This window comes from Ornithodoros turicata, chromosome 3, assembly GCF_037126465.1.
Source record: "Ornithodoros turicata isolate Travis chromosome 3, ASM3712646v1, whole genome shotgun sequence".
NCBI lineage: Eukaryota > Metazoa > Arthropoda > Arachnida > Ixodida > Argasidae > Ornithodoros > Ornithodoros turicata.
Genome location: NC_088203.1, coordinates 53,545,814 through 53,573,148, shown reverse-complemented (window position 1 = coordinate 53,573,148; position 27,335 = coordinate 53,545,814). Strand labels below are relative to the sequence as shown.

Genomic DNA, 27,335 nt, shown 5'->3' with positions numbered 1-27,335 from the left:
CAAATACAAGCTCAGCTAAACATTGCGAAGAGGAGCTACTGCAAACTCGCAGTGTGGTCGCCGACGGACCTGCAAGTTGTAACCATCGAGAGGAACCTTGCCTTCTGGCAAAAAATATTGCCTAACATTAAGAACTTTTATGTAGGATATATGATTCCTGAGCTAGTTGATCCACGAGTGACGAGACACATGGAACTACGGGATAAAGCAGTGGACATAAGCGAACTGGACGAACTTTTTTAATTCTGTGGCAACTTCAGCATCCTGGCAAGCTGCATAATAATGTTATTCGCGTGCAGCGAGTGTAGATATCGTGTGTGTATACAGTCAGTCTAGACCTATACGTATTTGGTGTACTGTACTTAAAATACTGTCTTTTAAATACAATTAGCGGTATTTTGGCACTCTACTTGATACGTTTTGTTTTGTGTATTTGTACGCTATTTAAAATGGATTTCATGGTATTTTGTACTCAATAACCTAATTACATATTTTGGATCTCCCTCTCAAACTTTCTGTGTCTCGTCTTTCATTATCTTGCTTGTTCAGTGGAAATTTCCTGAGTCCCTAGGGCTTGACCCGGACATTGGCCCTTCCTGGAAGCCTCCATTTAGAGATCTTGCCCTGTATGTACTAATCCTTGGCGGGTGAGGGTTCAATTATGTGTGCCCTGACGCCGAATTCTGACCTCGCCGGGCAGGGACCTGCTAGAAGTTTGCTTTGTTTTGGTCACATATACTTAGTGGAGTTATGTGGTACCTCTTTGTCATCTTTTTGGGACTTGTCTTTAAACGAGTTCTATCACACAGCGGCGGCTAGCGTATTGCGCGGGGTTTAGGTGATTCATGTCACATAGCAGCGACTTGCCGCATTGACCAGTGACTTTTTACGTTCAAGGATAAATAGTATCTTAATTGTATTTCAAATACCATTTGAAGTATTTTACTCTATCTTGATTACTTCGATTTTCGTGTACTTATACTCTATCTTAATTACAATCTAACGTTAGTATTTATTGTATTTACTTAAATACATTTTCGAGTACCTTGTACACGTCTGACTCAGTCTGCATGCAATGCAATCTAATGCATGCACAACTTCATACGCTCCTGTTGGTGAGCGCATTGCGGGAGCAATCGGACTGTGCGTGGCTGGCGCTTCCCTTTCATTCTTTTTGCAATAAATATATCCGCCCTCACCCATCCCCCAATCGAAATGTTGTGCAAATCACACCATGGAGATAGGGTGACGGCAGGAATATCCCCATGACTTGCCTGCGTCTGTTATTTGACGTATCATAATCGCACAATTCAACATAAGTTCACGGCCGAAAATATGATGTGCTGCACCATCGGTGCAAGCACGCGAATAACTGTGGATGAAGCCGTGTGGTTGGTCTCACACAAATCCTGTAGCTAGACCCGGAAAAACTCAACGAACATCCATAACGAGCAAGGCGCAAGCAAGATCAACCGTCGTCTTATATGCCCAGTGTCAACAACTTTAGCTGGATTTTTTGGTACCTCTTGTACTTACGGTCACCCGCATGCACGTTATTTGCGCTCGCCTGTGTGTACGTGGTGCAACTAAGCAGAAATGAATAACACTTGTCTATGCAGATGAACAGTCCATTTGATTGGCTTTAATTTTGTCCTCTGACAACTAGTACAGATCGCACCGACACTTAGGAATGACCCAGAGTACATAGAAATGGACTTAGGAACGAAGAGAAGCACATGCACGATAAAATTCCATAAACAGATGGTCTGATTTATGACGAACAGAACCTGCTGTTGTATATAACACAGCCGCACACGGCGTTCGAAAAGTCCTCATGAGTGGAATGCTACACAATAATAATGGTACACAATTCACGCGTCTTTCCGACACACTTGTTCAAAATCAAGGCACGTCTTCTCGTTCTCAAGCCACATTTCACGGCGATCCTTCCCGTAGCGGCCGCTTAGTTACATCCTCGACACCTCATCACCCACACATCGACTTGTGTTGGTTGCATGACATGTCAGCACATCTTGACCATGCCAGATTCAGGTATGAATACTGAAAAATATATCGCTCCATATTAGGGCTGAAGCATACACTGGGTCGTGAACCACTGTAATAAAACAAGCGCACTCCCGAAAACATCACGCAACTGACACACAGAAAGTACAAGTCGTACCTTCTCTTCAACACCTATTTGTATCGTGCATTACGCCACGATTACGCCAATTTATGTCCTACTGATTGCAGCCGAGGTCGCAGTAACAGGCCATGCGTGAGGAATATCGATGCACGACGCTGACGCCGGATAGAGCAGGCAAAGTCATTCACCATGATAAGACACGCGCCGTTCTGGCCCGTCGCCAAGGCAGGTTGAAACAACAACCTCACGCAGTGCACGTAGCCACGTAGCCGTTTGCCTTCCCTCTCGCTCTCGCACCTCCCATCTCGATGTATCCCCTCTCCCGGAGCGGAAGCCCACTGGGGGCAGCACAATGCAGCCTATGCTAGCAGACGACAAATGTCCACACATTTGTCCCGTTCATCTTGAATAATACGAATGTTAACGTTGCAACTTAGCTTGTACTGTCATCAGGGGACACAGATGCACGTCCTGACATATTTTTCAGGCGTTTATTTCGTCGCTGAAAGGTCTGAGGAAGTAATTTCTGCTGCTCCCATAGGACTCCACGTATTCGCATTCACAGAAACAAAAAATCGTCTAAATTCGCCTATTTGCTGTATTCAGATAAAAAATATGTCAGGACGTGCAGAATTTGCCCATGTATTACCAGCTCGGCGTACTGCTCCATTACTGCGGTAGTTTTCGAGATGAACTTCCCAAAGCAATGTCCATAGAGAATACATTGGGTTGATTCCGCCTTAAGTGAGCAGGGAAAAGACTTAAGCCGAACCGCTCAGGAATAATCGGAGAATCACCGCTTATCGCTACGAAACTCAACGGCAAGCACAACATGATACCAACAAGATACTAGCGGCGGGTAAAACAGCAACACTGCTAAACAAGTCCAGAAATGCAATGATGACGTCACAAATCACGAAAAATGCACACACACACACACACACTGCACGCCCTTGTGCTCCAATAGCTGTAACCATAGCGCACGCTAATCAGCTGAGAAAAAGACACTAATTTCTGCTATCAGAAAATTATTGCATAATGCGACACACACAGCTACGTTGTCCCTGCGTAAAGGAAGCGCAGGCCAAGCGTCTGCAGAAAACGTACGAGGGAAAATCGCTTCTACTGGGCATTACCCAACATCACTACGAAGCTCATCGGCTAACACAAAACGACAACAACAAGATATTAGCGAAGGGTAAAAATTGCAGCAAGAAAGACACTACTGAACAAGTCTAGACATGCTACATCGAATGCGAAAACACAGGTGATCGGGGAAAAGGCCTAAGCCTTCGGCGGATCATCATACAGCATACACAAGTTCATTTTTCTATTTCGCGTAAACTAAACGCGGTTTGCTCGGGAAAAAACGTACAAATTTTCTTAGGGAGCAGAGAAATATAGGAATTTCTATTCCGTGCTCAGATACCAGCATTTCTGCTCAAAAACCCATAACTGCACTCGTCAACATGTCGAGCACCCAACAAAATCAAACAAACAACCTCACTTCCACTGATAGAACACTATTCAGCTTTTACCAGGAGGCTTTCTTCTGCGTAAAAGTAGAGAAAATAAGAAAAGAGCAGCGAAAAATTACACGCACTTTTGCTCGCGTAGCTATAAGAGAAAAAATAAAATAACGAGGCACACGCTAATAAACTGTAACAAAGACACCCATTTCTGCTATCAGATAATTATTGCATAATGCTAAATACTCAATTGCATTGTCCCTGCGTGAAGAAAGCACAGAAAAAGGACACACAATTTATCTTAAGCGAGCAGGGAAAGTCACTTCTACTCGGACAGCTTAATACCATAAAGTCTGAATTTTTGCAAAGAAAACAAAGCTTGAACAGCGCTACGAACGTGACAGACACATACTAACAAACAAACAACAACAGGACCGGCGTCGGGCACTCATAAAATACCCTGCCCAAAACAAAGACTTCACCAGGCAATGCCATTAAAGGGGCCGTAAACAGGTCACCAGACGTTTCAGAAATAATGATACCCCATGAAAGAACGCAGATCATAATACCAAAATATACATTTGGTCCGGCCCGTGCCAGCTCGGTGGCCCATATAACTGCTTTCAAAGATGAGTAACCAGCGAGCCTCTCTCCACCACGCATACGTCACATGGCTATGTAGCGTTTTGCCGTCCATCGGCGGGCCGAGCTGCGCATGTGACGTTTCAAATTACCAGCCAATAAACATACTTCGTTATCAGTTGTGAGTGAGAGCGCTCAGTTTGTTTGTGTGAAACTACATTTTGCGCTCCGTGGTTCCGAAATTCAACGTCATGCCATATTCAACATCTCCGGCTGTCGCAAACGTCAACAGTTGGGCTGCTATCACATGACGCAATTCGAACCCGGCTTCCTCCCAGTCACGACATAACATGGCCAACACGCTAACCACTGTTCCACGCGAGCTGGTGACGCGATGCCGCGTGGCTCAAGCCAAAGTACGGCAGGCCAGTTGCCGGAACCATTCGAAGATGACGAAGATGTCCCATCGCGCACCTACCTAATAGCGAATTCGGGTGGTCATTTCGTAGCAAAACGGCCGAGCGCTCGGAAATTGCTAGGTCGGCGACCAAGCTGGATCACGTGACCGTTGCCACCCGAACATGATTGCTAGGAATCTAGCGGTTTTACGTACTTGGATCACGCTAGGGGCGTCGCGGTCGCAAGTCTTCGAGTTCTGTCGTCTGCTAAACCACGTGATTTCAACATGCGGGCCAATGAGGACACTCGCCACCGTTGCAGTGCGGATGTGACGACACCGGATACAGTTGAGCAATCTGCTGCTCGATCGTTTTGAGACCGGGCAAAAAAAGTGCTAGCTAGCAAATTCCGAGCGCTCGGAAAGCGCCACGCGAACATGCAAGATTTGCTTCATTTTGACCAAGCGAACATGACTGCTCGAGATCTGGCAAAAAAAGTTGCTCCGAAATGACCACCCGAATTCGCCATAAGATTCTGGAACTGTGGTCCCGGATATTCATTCGCGCTCGTGGTGTGCTGCGTGCTACTGACCAGAAAACGTAGTGCGCGTATGATACCTAAATTAAACGTATTTCGTTTTCACTTAGAGGCTGTAACTGTTCAGATTTTGAACAGAAGAGGATTCACGTTCATCTAGTCCAATTAGCATTTGAAATAAAATCATGCGTGGAACACTCGATCGTAATTGGTGAGGAAAGCGCTACGTCAAAATGACGTAAAGTTAGCGCGCGGGGCGGGGCTAAAATGCGAAAGAGTGCAGTGAATATTTCATCCGTAACAAGCGCCTTTCGTTTTTGAGCGTTAGTAATTGCAAGCAGGGGCGTCGGAACAGGGGGAGCAGGGGGAGCGACGGCTCCCCCACATTTACGAATGGGGGAGCACGGCTCCCCCAGTGTCAGCCCAGCGTCGTATTCTTCTACGGTGTAACGGAAAGGCCCGTGCATGTGTTCTTTCGGCAGCCATAAATTTAGAGAGCAATAAACAGAGAGCCTACCACTGGTCACTGTGCGGAGACCGTTTGAGAAGAGCTACATACCAAAGGTGTCAGGTTCACAGGGTTCTGGAGTTGACCATGGCAAGGTTTGTGGTACGAAGTGCACTGTCGAGGTTTCGAAGTGCAATAAATCAGTCCGAAAGTCTGTACCGGTAGGCGCGAGCATTACCGGTACAGACCCACGGTGAGTGGGTCTGTACCGGTAATCGGTGGGTCTCTACCGGGTCTGTACCGGTAGTGTGGGTCTGCACCCAAAAAACCCACGGTGAGTGGGTTTTTTTTTTGGGGGGGGGGGGATAGAGGCGCAAACGGGAATCGCGAAAGACACGCAAGACACAAGACATTTGGGGGAAATAAGGATACAAAGATACCGCCCGGTTGAAGGTTGTTATAGGGGCGGTTTGCCAGGTGCAGCCACAGATTTCAGTCGGTTGTGGCCAGGGTGCCCACTTCGAGCTGGCGTGTGAGACCTGTAGTACGACAATAAGTGCGATTGACGGAGACGAAACGTCGCACCGGTGTTGTGTTCACGTGTCGGATTCCAACGGCAACGTCGAGGGAGCGCCATCAAGTTGTCGCCTGCAGCAGCGTTACATGATTATCAAACGCCATAGACATCGGAGAAGGCCACACCTCTGGTAAGAGATATGCATCGCAGCTTGTTTGTGGTCTTCATATTATGTATATGTTCACTTGTCACAGTAAAATATTCTAGCGGTTAAGCGGATTGCTGGCTCCTCACTTTCCACCGTACTGATGTCCAAAACTACGCGCTGTTGTCATTTACCCGGCTTTTCCTATTGAGTCGCCCTGGACTGATAACGACAGCGTGACACCCAGTCAAAGAGCTGGGTGTCAAAGGGACACATTCTTGCTGAGCTCCAGACCGCCCCAGGAAATGGTGGTTTCTTCGCAGAAGGCTTGCGGATCGGACGATATTCGCTTCCAGTCGCGGCACGCGTACATGCCGCGACGACGGTTCCCGGGGACAAGTCCCCGAAGTTCCTTACACATTACTTGACATAGAGGTCTAGGCACTGCGCAGAAGTAAAAAAAAAAGCCGGACGCACTGAACGCATACCAACTAGTCCACCACCAAGCGTTATTTCATTACAATACTTCTGCAATGCTATTTTAGGTCTACTGTACAAATATGCAGATGTCGTTTGCCTGGAGCACGTTTACAGTTTGTGTAGCAACCCTGTATAACGCCAGCATGAGCCCTCAAGATGCCCTCAAGGAAAATAAGTGATGATGATGATGATGATGTTTATGGTAGCACTTTCTTTCGCTCCCCCACTGGAAAAATAGTTCCGACGCCACTGATTGCAAGGAGTTTTCACTGCCTAAGTTTCAATAATATAACAAAAAGAAATGGGCTCCTTTTGTACCTGTTTACGGCCCCTTTAAAAACGCTCGTCCTATCCTACAGATAACAATGCAAACGCGACTACCCTTATTTTTTAAACCACTATTTCACGCAATAGTACATAAATATATCACTCGTGTCACACGAAAAGGCAAACACACTTACTTCTCAAGTGAGGTCCCTGGTTCAGAAAAGCGCGCCCGCGCACACACACAGACACACACTCATATTTTCACACTTACAAACACAGTCTATTTTCACAACCACATAAATCCATATTATTCCTCTGGTCAATAATTATCCTACCATCGTCAAAAGACGGCACACACATGTATGCGAACGCAAAACAATAGGTTCTCGTTGATAATAGGATATCGCCACTCGGCCGGCGCGAACCAAAAAGAAGAAAGGAATGCATGTTCCCTATACATCCACGAAGCAAACGGTGCCGTGCTTCGAAGTTGAAATGTTGACGAAGTAAGCAGTGCTTAATCGTGCAGTTATAGGTTTTTGAGCAGAAATGGTGGTATCTGAGCATGAAGTAGAAATTCCCATATTTCTCTGCTCCCAAAGAAAATGTGTACGTCGTTTTCCGAGCAAACCACGTTTAGTTTACGCGAAATAGAATAAAATGAACTTGTGTACGCTCTATGATGATCCGCCGCAGGCTTAGGTCTTTTCCCCGATCACCTGTGTTTTCGCATTCGATGTCGCATGTCTATACTTGTTCAGTAGGGTCTTTCTTGCTGCAATTTTTACCCTTCGCTAATATCTTGTTGTTGTCGTTTTGTGTTAGCCGATGAGCTTCGTAGCGATGTGGGGTAACGCCCAGTAGAAGCGATTTTCCCTGTTCGTTTTGTGTAGACGCTCTGTCTGCACTATCTTTACGGAGAGACAACGCAGCTGTGTGTATCGCATTATGCAATAATTTTCTGATAGCAGAAATGAGTGTCTTTTTCTCAGTTGATTAGCGTGCGCTATGGTTACAGCTATTGGAGCACAAGTGTGTGCAGTGTGTGTGCTTTTTTCCTGATTTGTGACGTCATCATGGCATGTCTGGACTTGTTTAGCAGTGTTGCAGTTTTACCCGCCGCTAGTATCTTGTTGGTGTCATGTTGTGCTAGCCGTTGAGTTTCGTAGCGATAAGCGGTGATTATCCGATTATTCCTGAGCGGTTCGACTTAAGCCTTTTCCCCGCTGACTTAAGGAAATTTGTGTATCCCTGTCCTGTGCTTTCTTTACGCAAGGGCAATGCGGCTGTGTATGTGGCATTATGCAAGAATTATCTGGTTGCAGAAATGGGTGTCTTTTTCTCAGTTTACTAGTGTGCGCTACGGTTTCTTGCAGTTACAGCTATTGGAGCACAAATGCGTGTAATTTTTCGCGGTTCTTTTCTCCTTTCACTGCTTTTACTCAGAATGTAGATGAGGGGGAAACAGTCAGCATCCAGGTAGAGCAGAAGAAAGCCGCTTGGCAAAGGAGAGTTCATGAGAACAGAATTTGTTTGTTTTTTGTTATATGTCGTTGAGTGTCAGTATTCACTTTGCTCGATATGTTGATGGAGTAAGCTGTTTGCATTGATAGGTAATTGTGCAGAAATGCTGGTATCTGAGTACGGAGTAGAAATTTCTATAAAACACGTCTCCTTGTGCATTCCTGAGCTGATGTCTGTGTGTGCGTGCTTTTTTTTCTTGATTTGTGACGTCATCATGGCATGTCTGAACTTGTTTAGCAGTGTTGCAATTTTACCCACCGCTAGTATCTTGTTGTCGTCTTGTGTTAGCCGCGTAGCGATGTGCGGTGACTCTGCTATTATTCCTCAGGTCTTAAGCCATTTCCCTGCTCACTTAAGGGAATTTGTGTATCCTTGTCCTGTGCTTTGTTTACGCGAGGGCAATGCGGCTGTGTATGTGGCATTATGCAAGAATTTCCTGGTGGAAGAAATGGGTGTGTTTTTCTCAGTTTATTAGCGTGTGCTATGTAAGAATGAATATCATTAAGAGTCGGACAAAGGAAATAATCTTGCGATTCAATAAATAATACGAGTCTTTGCCTTTGCCGCTGCCTTCTTCAGACAGGATGTGATGACGTCGCGCAGTGTTTCAGGTGTCTGTAGCAATGCATTGACCGTTACTGGAAAAAAGTGTAGCAATAGAAAAAATGGAGGATGGTGTGCATTGTCCTGGAGGGATTTATGATGAGCACTGTTCTTCGAATAAGAGGAATGTGTGTTCTTAGAAATAGTTTGATGTTGGTTTTCTCCTTTGCTCAAGTGTTTCTCTTCTCTTTTTTCCTCCTTGTTGTCTGACAAACATGCGCTGACACGCCCTGACCTGTTCTGCCATGCTTTCCTTCTACATGTAGTTTTTTCTTTTTGACTAGGAACATTCTGGTCTTGTCGATAGTGCTGCCTTGAATGGGAGTAGAGCTGTTCTTAATAATTTTGCTATTCGTTTAGCTCAGAGAGTAGCCGCAAGGGGAACAGGTGTGTGGCTTTATTCAGGAGGAACACAGCGTCATTATTCAGTTATCTGCATGGCTCTCAGATGGGATGGACATGTCTCGATTAGCTCGTTGTACGTAGCCATTGATGGTGTTAGGATATTTTGTTATTTTGCGAGACTCATTTAGTAAGACTTTGGGAATGAAATGCTTAATTCCTACAATCACCTCTCATGCTTTCTGTTTGCTATGCAATCGTTGTAGTCGAATAAAGGATTTCGTATCATTTGGGAAAGTGATTCAATAAGTAACAGGTCCCCTGTTTACAGCGTACGCGTCCTTGAGCCACGTAGCTGCATGCTTGGGTCATGCCGCGGCTCTATTATTTCAGGTGGTCCTTGTCCAGTTGAGCATTAGTGGAAAAAACAGTGTAGCCCTGAGACATAGGATGACGTCACGACCAATGAGCAAAGCCTGCAGAGGGCGCAAGGATTCACTTCTCTCTTGGACACTGGCGGGTGTGGACGCGCTAATTCTGTTCCTAGGAATTGCGTCGGCCGTTAGCGGAAAAGCGTAGCTTCGATAGGGTTCCGTTTGCCTCTGATGGGGTATGGGTGTGTGGTTCGTCACTGGTGAATGGTGGATTTTGTGTCGAGGGGACTTACAATGAGGGAATGCAGTGTAAGTGTCCGATGACGGTGAGTGTCTTTTGTCACTCTGCTCAAGTGTGTGCTTTCCTCTGTTGCCCAGCGCTCGTGCGATTTGTCCTCCCGTGTCCTGACATGCTCCGGACCTGCATGCTTTCCTTTGTTGACGCTCTGTATTTTTTTTCTTTTTTGACAAGAAAGATTCTTGTTGATAATTCTTGTCTTGACGATGACGCTAGTGCTGCCCTGAATGGGAATAGTGCTAGAACAATTCTTAATAATTTTGCGATTAAATTAGTTCAGAAAGTAACTGCAAGAGGGACAGATGCATGACTTTATAGAGGAATAAAAAGCATTACGATTCAGATCTGTGCCTGGCTGTCGGATAGAAAGGTCGTATCGTTCTGCGACTCCTGTTGTGGTGGGCTGGAGTTATTGTTTAACTAATTCTTTCGCCAATTTTGTCCCTCTTTTTGCGATTTTCATGTCCGTGCATGTCGGGCAGTGGTTGCTGTTGTCTAGGCATGCCCGCCATTTTCTATCTTCTTCTGCCTTGGGAACGAGAGTAGCGCTGGCGTGATTCTAATTAATTTTGCCATGAAATTAGTTGAGAAAGTAACCGTTAGGGGTGCGGCTGATGCGTGACTTTATAGAGGAGAAAAAAGCATTACGATTCAGTTCCGTGCCTGGCTGTTGGATGGAACAGTCGAATCGGTCTGCGCTCGTGGTGACTGCTGTTGTGGTGGGCTGCTTTGCTTCTGTGCCTGATTCTTTTTGTTGATAGCTATTGATGGTTAGCATATTTACTCTTGCTTTCCCAGCCTCTGTATTAGGAGTGTTTTTCTTCTTGCATGTCGAGAGCTGTCCTAACCTGCCCAGACATGCCATGATGACGTCACAGCTGACGTCACAGGATGTCCGGAACTGGTGGTCGCAGCTGAATATGCTTTCTAACCTGCCTCTGTGCTTCGTCGGCCAGCGATGGTCAGCGGCGGTTCCGGACCGCTTTCTTCAAGGTGGCCGTCGTTGGTCTTCAACTAAACTCCTTCTCTCCACTCTATTTCTATCTTTTTATTTTATTTTCTACCTATTTTTATTTTTATCAGCTCAAGTAGCCGGGAACTCACACTGTGGTCTGGACACGTCTTAGATGCTCCCCAATAAGTGTAATGACTCACTGAATGATCCTAATTACTGTGGGGGGTCCCAATTAACTCTAATTGCTAATTAATGGCGTCTAGGCCTCGGTGTGAGTTTCTGGATACTTGAGCTGATCATATACTACTGCAGCGCAGGCGATTGTCTACCAGATCGTCTGCTTGGCGTTCGCATCGCACTATACTAAGCGAAAAGTCCTCGGTAAATACGCTGACTTTCGCTTGCCAGTGTGAGTGCAGACGTAACCATGTTACGTGAAACACGGTGTTACGCTCCTGACTGTACTAACACCTTCAAGACTAACCAGAAACATTCCACGAGCCGGTAACAGAGAAGACGCCGTCCCCTAGCACTCGGCCTCGCTCGCCCGCCTGTCGGTCGCTTGCCAAGGCTACCAGGTCCCTCCGGCTGCTGTGTGATTGGTATTCTCCATCCGGCGGACGCTGCCGTTTACGCAATGGTCCACAGAAAAAAAGGCGGGCTCCCAAACCACGTGATCCCCAGGAGCCACTCACAGCGTCTCCGAGGTGCAGCGCGGGAAAAAAGCTGGGGCCCAGTGCGTATGCGCAGACCGACCTCCTTTTCCAACCGCCCTTCTCTCCTCGGGTTTTTCGTCTCTCCTCTCGTCCCTCTACCCCCCCCCCCCCAGGCTCAGCCTCGTCCGTTTGTCTTCGGCGCTTGCTGTCTTGTTGTAGAGCAACGATCATGCTGTCCCAAAGCAGACAATCAAAAAGCGATGGTGTATGACAAATCAAGTGTATTTGTCCTCGGAAACTGCCTCGAAAAAGCTACAGTACATATCTTTTTACGTCTTGTAACAGGCTTCACTGTAGCTTTAGGTGCTTCGACATGGAAGGGCAGTTCAGAAGCCAGCGCTGAGCTATGTGCGTCGTTGTTGCCGATGGCTGCGGGAGAACTAAAACAAAACAAAAATGTATTGATGATCCGTAACTCTGCACGAAAACCACTGCTATGATAGGCAATCAATCTTGATTTCGTACTTCAACGCCAAAGCGCATTTGTCACGAATGTTCGTAGATCCCAGTGAATGAACGGCTGCGACGTGCATGAGGGGCAACTAGCATAACCACACATAATTTGATTAGCGGCATATCAGACACGTACAAGTTACGGAACTGCACTGCACAATGAAACGCCGCTAACTTCCGAGTGACGAGTATCGAGTGACTCGTGAACGTTGTACATAATACACGTGCTCTCACATGCGGTACATGTAACGGATAGCGCGCAGCGATTTAGGCCTACCCGTCGGGGTGGTTCCCATCCTCCACGATATAATAACAGCCCCAGGAACCTACGCTGCACGATAAATATAGCAAACAAATACCTCTATTCGAAAATTACATCCATTTCAGGGGTGATGCTTGTCCATCGCGAGCGTGCATTGTCATGATGTACAAACGACGAACACACGGGACACAATGTATATGGATGAACGACGACTACTGCATCTCTCCTTCACCATTGCAGCTGCTCTGTGGTCACGCTTCTTTATCTCTTCCACACCTTTCGATTGCTGTTCTTCCCCAACTTCCGTTTCTTCCGCAGAACGTAACACCAACCACAATAGACGATTCACTCACCCATTTACTACATCGCCTGGACGTAACCACGGAGAAAATACAATGTAAAAAAAAAAAAAAACGAACAACGGAAATAGCTTGCCTGAAAAACATGCCTATTGCTTGTGTAATCCAGGTGTAGTCCAGACTTGTGTAATCGCATCAACGTTCGTGCATGAAGCACAAAGTTCGTTGTTTCCGTCCCTCAGTCGTTGTGTCCAGCCTGCCGGTGATCAGGATCACTGGGAATCAGAGCGAAGATGAACGAAAATGCGCCGTGCAGACGAATAATTACTTCAGAGATATAATACGCACCTTAAATGACTCCAATCTTGAAAGCGTCGAACAAATTTCTTCGAAGACCGAGCAGACTCGTCCTCGCTCCCCGACGTTTCAAAACGAACTGATTTGCAGCGGTTGCAAGAAACGCATTCTTCCCAAACGTGCGATCCCTCACGGTCACGGGTTCTAGTTATTGCACTTCTTTTGACAGAATGATAGTGCTCATCGATTACGGCAACTGCTGCATAAGAGAATTTATTGACTGGTATTCGGCATCACACGAAATATTTTTGCAGCGCATGGATATCGTGAGAAGGCGTTCGTACTCGTGCGCCGGAAACACGCGGTACACATGAGGTACAGCTGCTATAGATCGCGCTTTAAAGGTACCTAGGCGGTACGGATGGGTCTCGGAGCCTTTGTACCGTTTGAATTTCGCAGTGGTCGCGAACTGTACCTGCTGGTTGAGGACTGTGACTCATGTGTACCGCTTGGCCCAGGTGCGGGTCCTCTTTCATGCGGTACATATCGGGTGCCGGATTTAGAGTGTAGCGCCTGCGTGCACAACGATTGCAGTCCGAAGTCCGAGAGAACACGCGTGGCCGGACAGACGCGATGTCTCCTCTGTCGTTTTCCTTTCTCCTCCGTTCGAGTGTTGCCACACGTGAAAAAAAAATATCTGTAGATCCGAGTCCGAAAAATCTGTAGATCGAGCTAAAAATCTGTAGCCACTCAAAACTCAGTTTCTTGAACGCTTTGCCTTCAAATCTGGAATGTCTGCCTGCGTCTCTAAATTAGTGGAAGAGCAAGGGCTTATTTCGTTCCACTGCTGAAGACTACAGATGGAATTTATTGCTGCGGCGCACTGGCATTACGCGTTGGAACTTTCGGTTTCGGTTTACGATGTCGCGTACTTAAGTCCGCTACAATCACAAAAAAAGTATCACTGCACGTATAGATTTTAATACTTTGTGATGTGTGTTCACTTCAGCTGTGGCGCTCCAATGCAAGAATAATGCAGGGGCGCCGTATCGCGTGTAGTAGGAACATATCTCTCGCTCGTTCCACCATTGGTGAGCGAGGATCGCAATGGACCACAAAAACAATAAAGCTCGATATATTATTTCCACAAACATAATGAAAGCGTACATGCGTGACGCGAATTATAAACTTAGTGGTTTCACTGCAAAGCCAGTCAAGCAGTAATCCCAAGCATGGAGGGGTGTTGCAAAAAATTGGGGGGAGGGGAGTCATTTTTTATAGTTACGTCATTACAGCTTAACATATCATTACCGACATGTGTTTAAAGCTGAAATCGCGAGGGCACCGCCTGTAGGGGGTACACAGGTGAAAAAATTAGGGGGTGTCACTGAACATATGAGGGGGTGTTAGGGGGCTGTAGGGGGGGTCTGGATAAATCACTGCAGTTAAGCCAAGTCTGTGAGGCAAAGTGGTAACGCGCACACAAACATCCAAGAAAACTGATTTAGCGTTGAGGCTCGCCAATGGTTCAATCGCTGTAGACATCCTTCTCCTCCGGCGAACCCCGCCAGTTTCGTGATCCACGGATCAAATCCCTGTCAACGGCGAAGGCGAACTAGCTTGACCCAACAGCATGCGTTTTGTGTGCAGGAGGTCAGTTATGGTGATCATTGAGAGGCTGTTTCTTTGCTTCGTTTTCGTCAAATTAACTGCGGAATATATTCTAAAAAATAGTCGGTAAATCACTCAATCCCGTGTTTTGCTGACGTTTTTCATCGTTGTCGTTTTGTGCCCTGATGCGAAACACTGGGTCGAGTGACTCATTCGTTGAAGCGAAAAATCATGAGATTTTCAGAAATCTCTGTAGATCTGTAGATTTTTGAAAAAGTAGGTAGATCTCATGATAAATCTGTAGGTGTGGCAACACTGCGTTCGACCGACCGTTTGGATACGCGCGCCTCAATCAAATGACTCGCGCTCAATCAGCGCGAAAGAAACTGACGCCAGTTCTTGGGGACCAATGAGCATCCAAATATTTATACATATAATACGCAGCCAATCAGAGACCTTCCGAGCGCGCACGCCGGTGGCGACAATATTTTGGAGGCGGTGCGTTTCGCTTTAGAGCCGGCGGCTGTATTCTCCATGTCAAAGGGCGCGCAGTGATTGCCCTCGTCCGTGTGCCGTTTCCAGAGAGGGAATCTCTGAATGCGTCGTCTGCTCTTGCCAAGTTTTATATGAAACTACACAGGAACAACGCTGCCAGTTCGCGTCGGAATTTCGGCGTTATTATCAGAAATGAACGCGGAATAAAACAGCACTGCAGTTTCGGAATTGACCGGGACGGATGCGATAGTCCCTTTAATGGCCAGACTCCTTTCCTTTATACACGGCTATGCGACCTGCCGCAAGGGAGCGTCCCGATCGGCGCTCTTATTGGATCCTCCCGCGTCAAAGAGCGATGTCAACTACACTCTTCCCACGAAAGATCTTCCCTGTGTTATGCAGACAATGCTTCATCGGTTAGGCACGGGATCTGCGTTCACGAACTCGCAACTGTTCAAGATCGGCTCCAGGGAGGACTTCAGTTGCGGTCACTGTAATCATCCGGAGACTATCGCACACATCCTGACAGAATGCCGTGCATACAATACTATGCGGGAAACTCATCTTCCCCACGCCAGGCCTGGCATACTGACGGACGTCCTCGTCCCCGAAGGTTCTTATGCAGAACGAGTTTCAAAAACTCGCGGCGTCGTGCGTTTTCTTCGAGAAACGGGCTTCGCAGAAAGACCACTCTAGCGCACCTATCATCTACAGTGTGTATCCGTCCCATCAGCATCGGTCATCTTGCCTATGCCTCACTTTGAAATCGTCAACTCCCCTCCCCCCTTTTTTTTGGCTATAGTCATGACGATGTCCACTTGAGTGCGGCCAACAACGGCAAGCTACCTCGACCCCCCCCCCCCTAACTACACTCAGTGGCCGGCCTCATTAGCGTGGTCGGTAACATGTTGTCTTGCTGAGCTCGAGATCGCGGGTTCAATCCCGACCGATGACGGTAGCAATGTGGGGGAGGTAAACATTGCTTACAGCGCTGTATGGCCAACACACGTAAAAAAAGAAAAAAAAACAGATGGTCGAAATTATACGCGTCCTACCCTGCGGCACGTACAGTATATATCACCACACTAGACTGACACACCTGACGTGTAAATGTACTCCAATTACTTACTACTACTTACTTACCCAAAATTGTGCTCAAGCTGAGTACAAAGTACTTGTCGTCAGTCAATGGTACCTGAAGTACGGTAGACAGGGCATACTATATTGTAAATGTACTTAAAGTACATAGTAGTGGGCAAATTACTTTAAAGTACCCGTCAAGTACATTGCAACGTTTGCATAGCGTCACCTGTCCCCGTTTGGGGGGGGGGGGGCTGTTGATTGGCTAGATGCCAATGCAAATATTTTTTGCAAATGGTACTTTGTCCGAGTGGTTAGCTTGCCGGCCATGTCACGTCAAGACTGGGAGGTACCTGGGTTCGGATCCCGGTGCCAGCTTTGCTGGTTCTGGGGTTTTTCCTATGTTTTTCTCAAACGCTGTGTGTGATATGTTGGCACAGTTCCCTTAAAAGTCGACCCAGGATGCACAATCCCTCAGAGCGTTAGTCGTGACGTTGCCCACATCTGTGAGGCCGACAACGGCGAGCTCTTTTAGCGGTATCACCTCCACCACCGCAATTGGTAGTTCTGAAGCCCAACTACAGAGTGCTTACTCGTCAGTATGAAGTGTAACAGATAGCGTTTCTGTTTATATATGCAGAGGCAACCAGCTGTGCTAGTGGAATTATTTCCCGATTTATTCGTCCGTGCATCTCTTGATATAATATGAGAAAGAACAACAAACAATTTTCTTTGTCAAAGCTACTGCTTCTTGACACGAAACTTAATGGGCGTCTTTTTCTCTTTGCACGTCTAGTAGGGTACTTGAGTACTTGATGAAAACTACTTAAAGTACAGCACAAAGTCCTGGATTGGAAATGTAGTCCTCGATTGGAAATGTACTTAAAGTAGAGTACAAGTACTCAGAAATGTACTTAAGGTAGTGCTTGAGTACTTGGTAGTTCAAGTACTCCCAATCAGTGATACACTGATTCTCTTACAGGCGTTGAGGTTTTTCCAGAGCGTGTCCGGATCTAAGGACCTCTCTTTTGTTTATGTATGTTATCATTATGTTTGTACAACAGGGGCCTCGAACTGAAATCGGGTTGCGGGCTGCATTGACCATCGGCTGCGTCATGCATGGTCGCACAGAAACGGACCGTAATCACCAAAAAACACCCTAAATTACGACGCACATAAGGACAGGACCGTTCCATTTCATGTGTATCCTGACGGTGTGCATATAACCCATTACTGGCAAACCCAACCTCACACATCAAGGAAAATAAGTAAGGTGCCTTCCCAAGCGGGACATCAGAAGATGGAAAGAAAGTTGAAGAAAAATGCGCATTTCTTGACGATTATGAATATGTTCAGCAGCACTGGAGTTATCCCTATTTACGCACTCGTCTGTCGTCATTGCTTAGAGTTCCAACTTGAAAAAAGCACAGTGAGGAAAGCAAGCTAATGTTATTTACTGTAATACTGTACGACGACCGAGCGGAGTCAAACAACAAACGTGGTGGTGGTGCTCGTGAAAGGACTCGCCGTTGTCGGCCTCACAGAAAAGTCTTTATTCGACTGACGCCGGTCGTAGACTATCCAACTATCGTCAGTCGAACAGCTGATCCACCCACAGCGTGCGCGTCTCATCTTCGTCAGTCAACTACATTTACACTAGACGCTTCGTGCTTGCTACATTAATATGACATTTTGACACTGAAAAAGTTAAAATATCTTGTACATAACTATGTAGGAAATAAATGTAACTGAAGCTCTTTTTGTGCATGTACAATATGTATACAAATACTCTAATGTTGCCACACCTGCACTGGATAGTTTTTTCGCCGTATTGGGCCGCCATTAGTAGTGCGCAGCTAGAAGTTCAGAAGGTCACGTAGTACGTGATGTCCTCCAGCCAGGTCGAGAGCCAGTGAAACTGACTGACCACTGACACTGAAAGCGCAGTGCAAAGCCAGTAAAGTATTTAGAGAAGAAAGGAAAAACATAATTGTTTCTTTTTAATTTTGTGGCCGGATCTCCAATTAGCTTGTAAACTGCTGCCTAGGTTTAGAAACGTAGTCATTCGTAGATGCTGTCGAAAATCAAATCACTGTGGTTATTGAGGTTAATATGAACGAAAAGTGCTCATATATCATGCTCATGTATATACGTACATTCTGCATAACAGTGGAACGGTGGAGCCAGAAACCTAGCATCTATTCGGGGAATCTTTCATTTCTCATTTAAAGGATAAAATTGTGCTGCGTCTGTTCCATTTGCACGACCAAGTCATCGTAATTGACAGAGCCCGATCTTGTATTGTCATTTGTCTAGAGACCCGGACTGGTGGCTCGCGAAGCACCTGACGACTCAAGAAACGGGACGTGTTCCCAGTAACTACGTGGCTTATGAAGAGACTAGGCAAAGTCAAAAGTAAGTGGTAGCACACATGATTTATGTGATGACGGTGACGAAGTGGCACTCTGCTCATGGCCACTTGTGGATTATTAAACACAACAAGAAGTTCCCCAGAAAAGTTATGAGTTAAAGAATTCAATCTCTGACTGGCAACTTTGGCCAGCAAACAGAGGGTGTGCGTTCGAATACCACTGCTCCCTTGCAAAAAAAATTTATTGTCCATGCTATAGAATTTCAAAAGAATAATGTCCATGGGTTATATAGGCAATAAGTAGACTTTCTATAGATTTTGTTTGGAGAATCAGTTGGAATCTCTTTGGACTTCATTTGGCTATTTGGGACGGACTTCCTTTAGACAACAGTCAGAAGGAACTCTATAGTGATGTTGCTATAGCTATTCTATAGATTGTGAACAGAGAGCCAAAAGCCCCTCATTTGCTGTTCTATAGATTGTCAACAGACAGCCAAAAGCCCCTCTTTTGCCATTCTAGTGGTGCTCAGTGGGCATTCTTTGTGCCCCGGCATATACACTGCCCCTTCTGCATCCCCCCTTGCATCATTTTAAGATGCCTTATTACAGAGCACCAGTAGTGCTACGCGTGAAGTATCCAAAAGCCACCTACATAGTCACACCTTTAGCCATTGTAATGGAAACAGGTACAATTTATTGAAATTCTGATTGATAAATCATTTCATTTTTGACAACCATTGATGCCAAACTTTCTTTTATCTCTCTCAGGCTTGTGTTTGTCTTCTTGCATGTATATGCTGCAAAAGAAGCACGTGATAATTAGTGTCCTACAAATTAAGCATATGCACAATGAAATGTCTATACCCCAAAGCTTTGCTAAATGGCAAAATAAAACTACAATGAATTGCTATACCAGTTACTGCACTTGTAGCAAAGCAGAAAGTTAATTATACAACAATGCACTAGGAAATGAAATATTGTTGAGGCATTTGTGGTGTCAATTGTGAACAACACAAAAGTGGTCACACATTATATTAAGTGCTCAACATGTAAGACTGCATTGAAAACAAAGTACTTAGACACCCTGCTGTAGTATGCAGCATTGTAGCAGTGTAGTGTTGTGCGCTCTATGCGTTACGCTGGGCTGCGGATTACAATGTTTGTCTTTACGATGACAGGAGTAACTGGCTGTATAGTGCACATTCAAGTAACAGAAGCTCCTTGAGTGTCGTGGTGAAGCTGGTCTGGATATAAGTAAAAATAGCCATCACACTATGACTAATGACACTGTCTGGAGTACATACCTAGAACCGCTTCGCGCCGTGTCTCATCTACTGAAGGCTTTAGGATTGCACTCTTGTGTGCATTGCAAGGCCTGCCATACACTGTGCGGCCGATCATCTCTTCTGGCATGAACACCGCTCTCATCAAAGAGCGTGCTATCCTGTGTATTCAAAGAAGCACATTAGGCAAGTGCAGCAGCTGTAGATACACCGTAGAAGACATTTCTCTCTTGCAAAGAGTTAAGTTCTCACTAGTGACCCCACGGCACACAGAAGGCACACCAGCAGGATGAAGCCCAAATAAGGGTTATTCCAGCTCAAACATCTGGAGACCCTTGCTCGGCTATCACGGATTGAATTTTTTTTTATGGGTTACCCACTCGGGTTCATAGGATATGTGCAAAATATTTTACCTATAATCCACCGTTCCCCTCTGTAGGTGGTGCCAAACATTGTCACAGTGAATAAGACAAAAGTCATGTCTCCAGCTTCTTGCGTTTCAACCACTCGGCGAATTCGAAAATCCTTAACACAATTTTGATGGAGAAATGCAAATTCCATGCTTGTCACAATTCGAAGCGTTTCAGAGCAAAGGCATTGGGAGAAACGCAGTGCATGAAGTGCCGCAAAATCACAATTCATGATTTTTGACTTGGCTATCCGCATCAAGCAGGGGAACGACATTTTTTTGGTTCACAGCACACCATGTAAGTAAGACAGCAAAGCAGGCCTGTACATTCAACTGACTGACACTGCCTTACTGCACAGACTCCTCGCTGGCATCCTCCGCTGTCGCCTTGTGCAGGAGGCTAGAGACTACCAAGCACTGTGCTTTATCCCAATGTGCGGGCTACCATCCTATCAACCAGTTCTGAGCGTCACCTCGCGCTCCAGAACAATCAATTCCTGAGCAGTTTTTATGTAATTTCCTCGTCGTCATTTTAAATGTATATTGTAGTGCATTCAAGCCTTGTGGAGCCATTTTGTGCCCTGGACACCGGGACATTGCACAATGTATGACGTGTATGTTACTGAATTCTAAAAAATAGCAGCTCTTTAAAAACAAAAAATGCCCCTGAAATGGTTCCGAAATAGGGACCCTACGCTGTATTTTGACGCCAAATTCGAGACCATAGGCCAACAGGCTGTTCTATGTTTCCTCGTGTGAGATCGATCATTTTTGCGAGAGAATGGATATTTGCAATTTCTTATAAAACAACACGGCTTTAGGAAACCTTATCTGTGCTGTGTTGCCTACATGGTGGTCTGTGAATTCAAAAGTTGTTTACCTGGTTGATGCGGAAGGCCAAATAAAATAATGAATTGTGCAGATTTTCGGCACTTGATGCACTGCGTTTCTCCCACTACTTTTGCTCGGAAACGCTTCGACTTGTGGCAAGCATGAAATTTGCATTTCTCCAACAAAATCTCGTTAAAAGATTTCAGATCCGTTGAGCGGTTTGAACACGAGAAGCCGGAGACACGAGTTTCGTTTTACACGTGGCGACAATGTTTGGCGACATCTACTGGAGAAATGGTAGGCTATAGGCAAACATTTTGATCATATTGAAAAAAAAGGAAGCGAGTATGTGGAAGTACCCTTCTTGGAATGCACCAACTGAGGTCGACATGAAACAGATTCAAGGCCAGCATGTATGTGACGAAACAGATAAAACACTCCAACATAGACATACTTGGTGCCGTCTCCATTGGCTCCTCTTTCTATTCGATGCAGGACACCTGCATCGAGACAAACACCGGGACCAATGTCAACCTGCAAAACAATATTGTAATGTAGGCACAACAGGCAATATTCGTAAAAGCACTTATGAGCTTGTACACTAAGTACGCCAATAAGATAAATCGAAGCAGATATGTAACTCAACACTGGAGGATTAATAAAGATGACGATAAGTTTCTAAATTGAAATTCCTACCTTTGTTGCTGTGCATACAGAAGCAGCTTGCTAGCTTGATGCTGCTGCGACAATCTACTCTATTTTGCCGACCATATTGGCCATTTCTGCGAATGAGGATCAATTAAGTACAGAATGTGAAAATCAGAATGTTACTACACTCTCAGCCAAATTTATCCCTTTTGGGGTATAAACGGCTTGTCCTGTGGCTCATCCCCCAAAAGGGATAAATGTATACCTTCAAAGGAGGTATAAAATAATTATCCCCTCTCTGTGGTATATAAACTTAGACCTCAGGGTGCAAAATTATACCACGGCGAAGGTGCAAACGTTATACCTGTAGGACTATATAATAGACCTGCAAAGCGGTGTAATAAGTAAGCCTTGTGGTACAGTTTCTGCACCCGCCGCGAGGGATAAAAGTAGACCTTGGGGGGCTAAACGCGCGTCGTTTATAAACCTTCGATGAGGTATAACTGAAGTGCTATATTTACACCCATTAAAGCACCCATCAGGTGCAAACTTTAAGCCCAATGCAGCGATGGTTTTATACCTTCACTTAGACCTTTCAGATACCATTTGATTACGAATATAGCTTTATCACCACAGAGACGTGAAAATGCGCTCAAACTTTTTATTGGTACTCAGCAGCAAAGAAGTTGATAAGGTCCAGACATTTTGCTCGGGGCTTCGTCACGTTAAGTTTACATATTGCCCTTTCAATAAAAGTCAGGGTGTCAGCGCCCTTTTTGGGATATTTAACATTGAAAATCCAGTAGGCCGCAAAGAGTACCGACAGCGCAGTCGTCATCGAGGAGCAGCGGCACACATGTTGTCCATCGACGAACAGGCTGACGTCGTCGCCACTGACGCGCAGGACAGGGAACAGTGGCAAGTCCTCTTTCTGCAATAAAAAGTTCCGTAAACATGTGTTGCCCTTGGAAGATGATAAACCTACCTCTGTGATAAACACTGTCAGCTGTTCTTTGCACCGCTCTGCGATCACCCTTAGTGCGAGCTGAGACGTGTCATCTGAAATATTTTACATGTAACATGTTAATGTGGTAGATATAACATCAGGAAGCAAGCCTACCAATGCTCTCGGTGATGAGCAGAACTTCCTCTTCGGACCCGTGCACGGTCACGACATCCAAGAGGCGCTTCAAACCTCTCTCCATCAGTGGAAGGATGTCCGTTTGATAGAGCACCTCGAACTCCATCAAAAGCTACATACAAAATGGCCTTATTAGTCGGACCTCACGAACTGTACACCTCCTGACGTTGCGTAATACAAACCTGCCAAGCACAGTTTCTTCTGACTAATAAGCAGAACAAAGTTGGATGGGGGAAAGTTACACAGCCGATATGGTGGTGATAAAAATTATTTGTTTTCAATTCCCTACTCTAGTGGGAAACAAAATGACTAAATGGCACTGCTTACTGTATGGCTGTCCTTTAAAAAGGGATAGATGCGCAGAGCATCTACCACAGTCAGCTCCTGTATGTGGTTATGCCGAGCTTGGGCTGTAACAAGCAGCCTCTCACGGTATACGGCAGAGTCCACGGAAGATTCAGCGGTCATGAGCCACTGGTTGTGCTGGGACGCGCTGGCTTCCGTCTCCCCAGGAATCACAAGATGACCTGCGTCCTAAAATCAAATTTTTATGAAACCTGCAACTTCCCAAGAGATATACGTTGAACTCACCACAAGTCGTACAGCCCTGGTGTGCTGCTCTGATACGACACGTCTCCGTTTAGCTGTGTGTGTCTCCCTCGTCTTGGTCAGCCATGGGTATGTCACCTTTCAATTTCCTCCTTTCGTTCTTGAACTTTCTCCTGAGGCCTTCTTTCCAGCTCTCCTGTAAGTGCAACAGGGATAAGCTCTTGATGACAAGCATGAATAGCAACACAGCTGTAACTTATTAATAAATTCTCAATTTCAATTCTGTTACGCAACATTGCATGTGGAACTGTTTCAGCAGCACAAAATAAAAAGCAAGTAACGCGTGGAAGATGCTAATATGGCGTCCCAGAGTACAAAAGAAAAGCATTACCATGCCATCTTCCAGATGGTCCCTCAAATGCGGAGGCTTTGTGAGCAGCATGTCAACCACTCGATGATACAGTCGCTGAGATGGGAACCTGCATATGTATAACAAAATCCATTAGTATAGCCAGGAAAGAATGCAATAATTGGAGTCAATACAAGATATATGTTACTGCGCTACACTGTTGTTCCCAGCCGGACTGATCTTTCCCGCTTCTCTGCGTTCACATTTTAAAAATACTGAGAAAACAGAAGCTACTTTAGCCAGCTCAGTTACACGCTGTCACCATCTCCCAGAATATGCTCATTTTTGGAGGGTTTGTTTGAACCAGTCCGGCTGTAAATCGTATAAAAAAGACTCAAAAGGCAATGAAATGAGAGTGCAACACGAACGCAAGTAACTCACCATGTGATTTTCACGCATGATTGGAAAAGTTCGCAGATAATAAATCTACGAACTTTCCTACTTGGGGGCTTCCCAGCTTCCAGAATGCGATCATACGATGCAAACGATGGGAGAACTGCTTTCTTGTAATCGTATGGGTCTTTCAGGAAGACATTCTCCTGGTGAAATGGAGGCTGTGGAAGCAAGTTACTAAGAAGAAGTAAACACAAAGGTCAGACACGAAATTTGTAACTGGAGGAATTTAACAGCGCATCATTATATACCTACCGAGGCTCCGGAAGAGCAAATGACACCTCATGTGGTTCAGCAACCCCATGCGCTCTGCCCTGCCACTTGAACCTGCACAAGCATTACAATGCATTACGAAACCCATGTCCACTGGTAGACTTACAGGGCAGTGATTTACGCAAACAGTTACAAGGCTAGTTAACAGCAACGCCCGAATAACGTTGCACGCTCATGTACATATTGCCGCTACGTTTAAGCTGAGGAAATTGTTTCATCTGCCAACGATCATGTCTCATAGCAAACTCACCTGCGGCATCAGACCTGCCTCAGAGACCTGTTTCCTCGTCAGCATTATCTTCGCAGCATCTGGAATGGCTTCCTCCTCATCGATATCTATATAATCTTTTACATCCTCATCGTAGATCTGGAAACAAAAGATGGTTAGGTTTGTGCATGCTGGGGATTTCCATAGCTTTAGCACTAAAGCCGAGCGTTTGTCCTGCTAACCCTTCCGTGTGTGTTTTCTTTTCGTTCTTTTTTTTTCCCCTGCTAGTAAACACATTGCTCCGAGCTTTCGCAGATCGGTAGTTTTAACGCGACGCGATCACCGCGGCTGGCGCAATGGTCGTTTGTTAGTATCTACAGAGCACAAGTAATTGTCACGCTATGAAATAACAAACAGCAGCGCGGTACATAATTGAAAATGTAATACTGCGCAGGGGGGGAGTCGTCCAATGGCCATGATTACTTAAATAGTAGCTCCTATCCTCAGTGCCAGACGACAGTAAGCTATGCATGGGGTAACCCGTGTTTAATGTCTATCACTCCTGCAGCCAGCAGTGGTCGCTGCTGTCCATTATGGAAGCAACGGGGTAAAGGATCCAGCGGTTGAAATTAGCATCAACTTATCGGGGAAAGGTTATGGTTACACGAGCTATTGGTGCTGAATTTCATGCACTGCCACGACATATGGCTCACCCTTGACTTTCCGGCATTATCGCGTAATCTATATCCGGCTTTATATTCGTTGACACCCGATAGTTACCGGCAGCAGTGTTCGAGGTCATGTACGCTTCAGTCTACTACAAAAATGAATGGATGAATGTGCTTACCAAGATGTTGCAGGCGCTGCAGTCGATGAATACCGACAAACTTTCAAGCAAGTTCTCGTAGGTTGGGGCTACAAGCTTCACCTTCTTGCGGCTGCCACAAGGCAAGATCACCATGCAGAAGAGCGGCATGATTCCTGGGTGGCACTTTACCGACTGACTTCTGACCCACTGACGATACTGACTGCTTTTGAGCAACCACAACCGACCACTGAATGGCCTTGACGGACGCAAGCCCTCGAACGAAAAAGAAAAAGCGAAAAACCGTCGAAGAGCACAATGCCCCTTGTGGGCCATACATGTCCAACTGGGGCACTGACAATGACGAGTTCTCAGGATTATGGCAGGTCATCCAAGGGAGGTTACCCCGAGGGGAACACCAGGGAAGAGAGCAGTGCATGGCAAAGAAAAGAAGGCCCCGTTAATTGTGCGTTCCCTGTGGTTTTTCCAGAACGTATGTGGATGGAAGCTCGAACTGAAATTACAGACACGTGTGTACATTTCAGAGATTCGTGCGCGGGAAAAGAAAGAAAAAGATAGAGAGAATTGGCAGTCATCATATTGGACGATTAATTGAAATTACGGCTATAGTTTGTAAGATGTAGAAACGGCGCTAAGGACGGTCCTACAGCTGGCGTCAGTTTTCCATTGAGGACTTTTGCTTCCGGAAACTTTCGCGTCCACTAAGTTTCACGAAGTTTGCTGCAAGAGGCCCTGCAGGGCCAATCTCGCCAAGTTAGGTATACTGCAGGTAGAAGCTACACAACACGTCCCGTTGATGAAACCAGGTCCCACGAGGTGCACTATTTGTCAGTGTACAACAACCACTGCTGCCCCGTTTGATAGTAGTCCGAGCCGTCTACTAAGTCGCCAAAACTTGCTGAAATTTCTGCGAGAGGCCGCTGAAACATCAACTGATATAATTATCGAAACCGTTTAAAAATTGCATGCGGCCGCAAGCGCTGAGGAATTCTGGATTATGATGAGAATGGGATCTGCTGCGACGCGAGCTGCCACACCTGTACTTGCACTGACCACAAGCGGTGCGCCATGATGACGACGTGGAGGACAGCCTGCTAATGCGCTTGGTGGTGCAACATCGATCATTGTTTTCGATCGTCGTGGCGGTCGCATGGCTGAATGCTGAATTGAAAAGCTTTTGGATGTCTTAATTGCTTTTTGGGCTCGTCACTGAACAGTTTTCAAGGTTCCGGAGTACAGATGTAACCACTGTCACTGAGCACGGTATTTTTTCACAAAAAGCTAAAAAAATAAAGAGATTGCGCTATAGTCTGAGTCAACATTGGAGTCAACGCGGCACAGCATGACCCGCGCTGTTATTAAGCCCATAAACCCGCAACGATAGTAATCCACATTGACGAACTGGGTACACCCGTGTTCGGGGTGCTGTAAAAAATGGTCCCGGAAGAAATGTCCCGAAGGCAAGGACGGCAAAAAATGTCCAGGGGCTAACCGATGCTGGAATATAATTTAAAAAAAAAAACTTCAGCGGAGCGTTTCCCTAAGTAAAAAGTCTGGTTTTTGTGGATAATGCTATCTAGCAATACTGAAGTGCAAACATTACGGCAGAACACGAAGGGTGACAGGGACCGCATAACCACTGCGCTGTGGTTGTCCCGTCCTAGGGTTACCGTGTTCCGTCCGTGTCCCTCTTCG

The 27,335-nt window shown here is 45.9% G+C and overlaps 1 protein-coding gene and 1 long non-coding RNA gene across 9 annotated transcripts in view; one reads left to right on the top strand and one right to left on the bottom strand.

The window, feature by feature from the left end:
- The window catches only part of LOC135388471 (tyrosine-protein kinase SRK2-like), a 509,896-nt gene that overhangs the window by 374,704 nt on the left and 107,857 nt on the right, over positions 1 to 27,335 (top strand). For 7 of the 8 annotated variants that reach the window (XR_010421395.1, XM_064618049.1, XM_064618050.1 and 4 more), the window contains one exon: positions 18,616 to 18,714. The exons of the other annotated variant lie outside the window; for it this stretch is intronic. Coding sequence is in view for 6 of the 7 variants with exons in the window: in XM_064618049.1 (XP_064474119.1) it covers positions 18,616 to 18,714 (99 nt within the window). In the remaining variant the exon portion in view is untranslated. The remainder of the gene's footprint in view (positions 1 to 18,615; positions 18,715 to 27,335) is intronic. 8 annotated transcript variants of the gene reach the window in all.
- Positions 1,615 to 7,286, bottom strand: LOC135388475 (uncharacterized). The gene is made up of 2 exons (XR_010421397.1): positions 7,185 to 7,286; positions 1,615 to 2,061 (listed from the first exon to the last, which is right to left on the bottom strand). It is a non-coding gene; the product is annotated as an uncharacterized LOC135388475 (long non-coding RNA).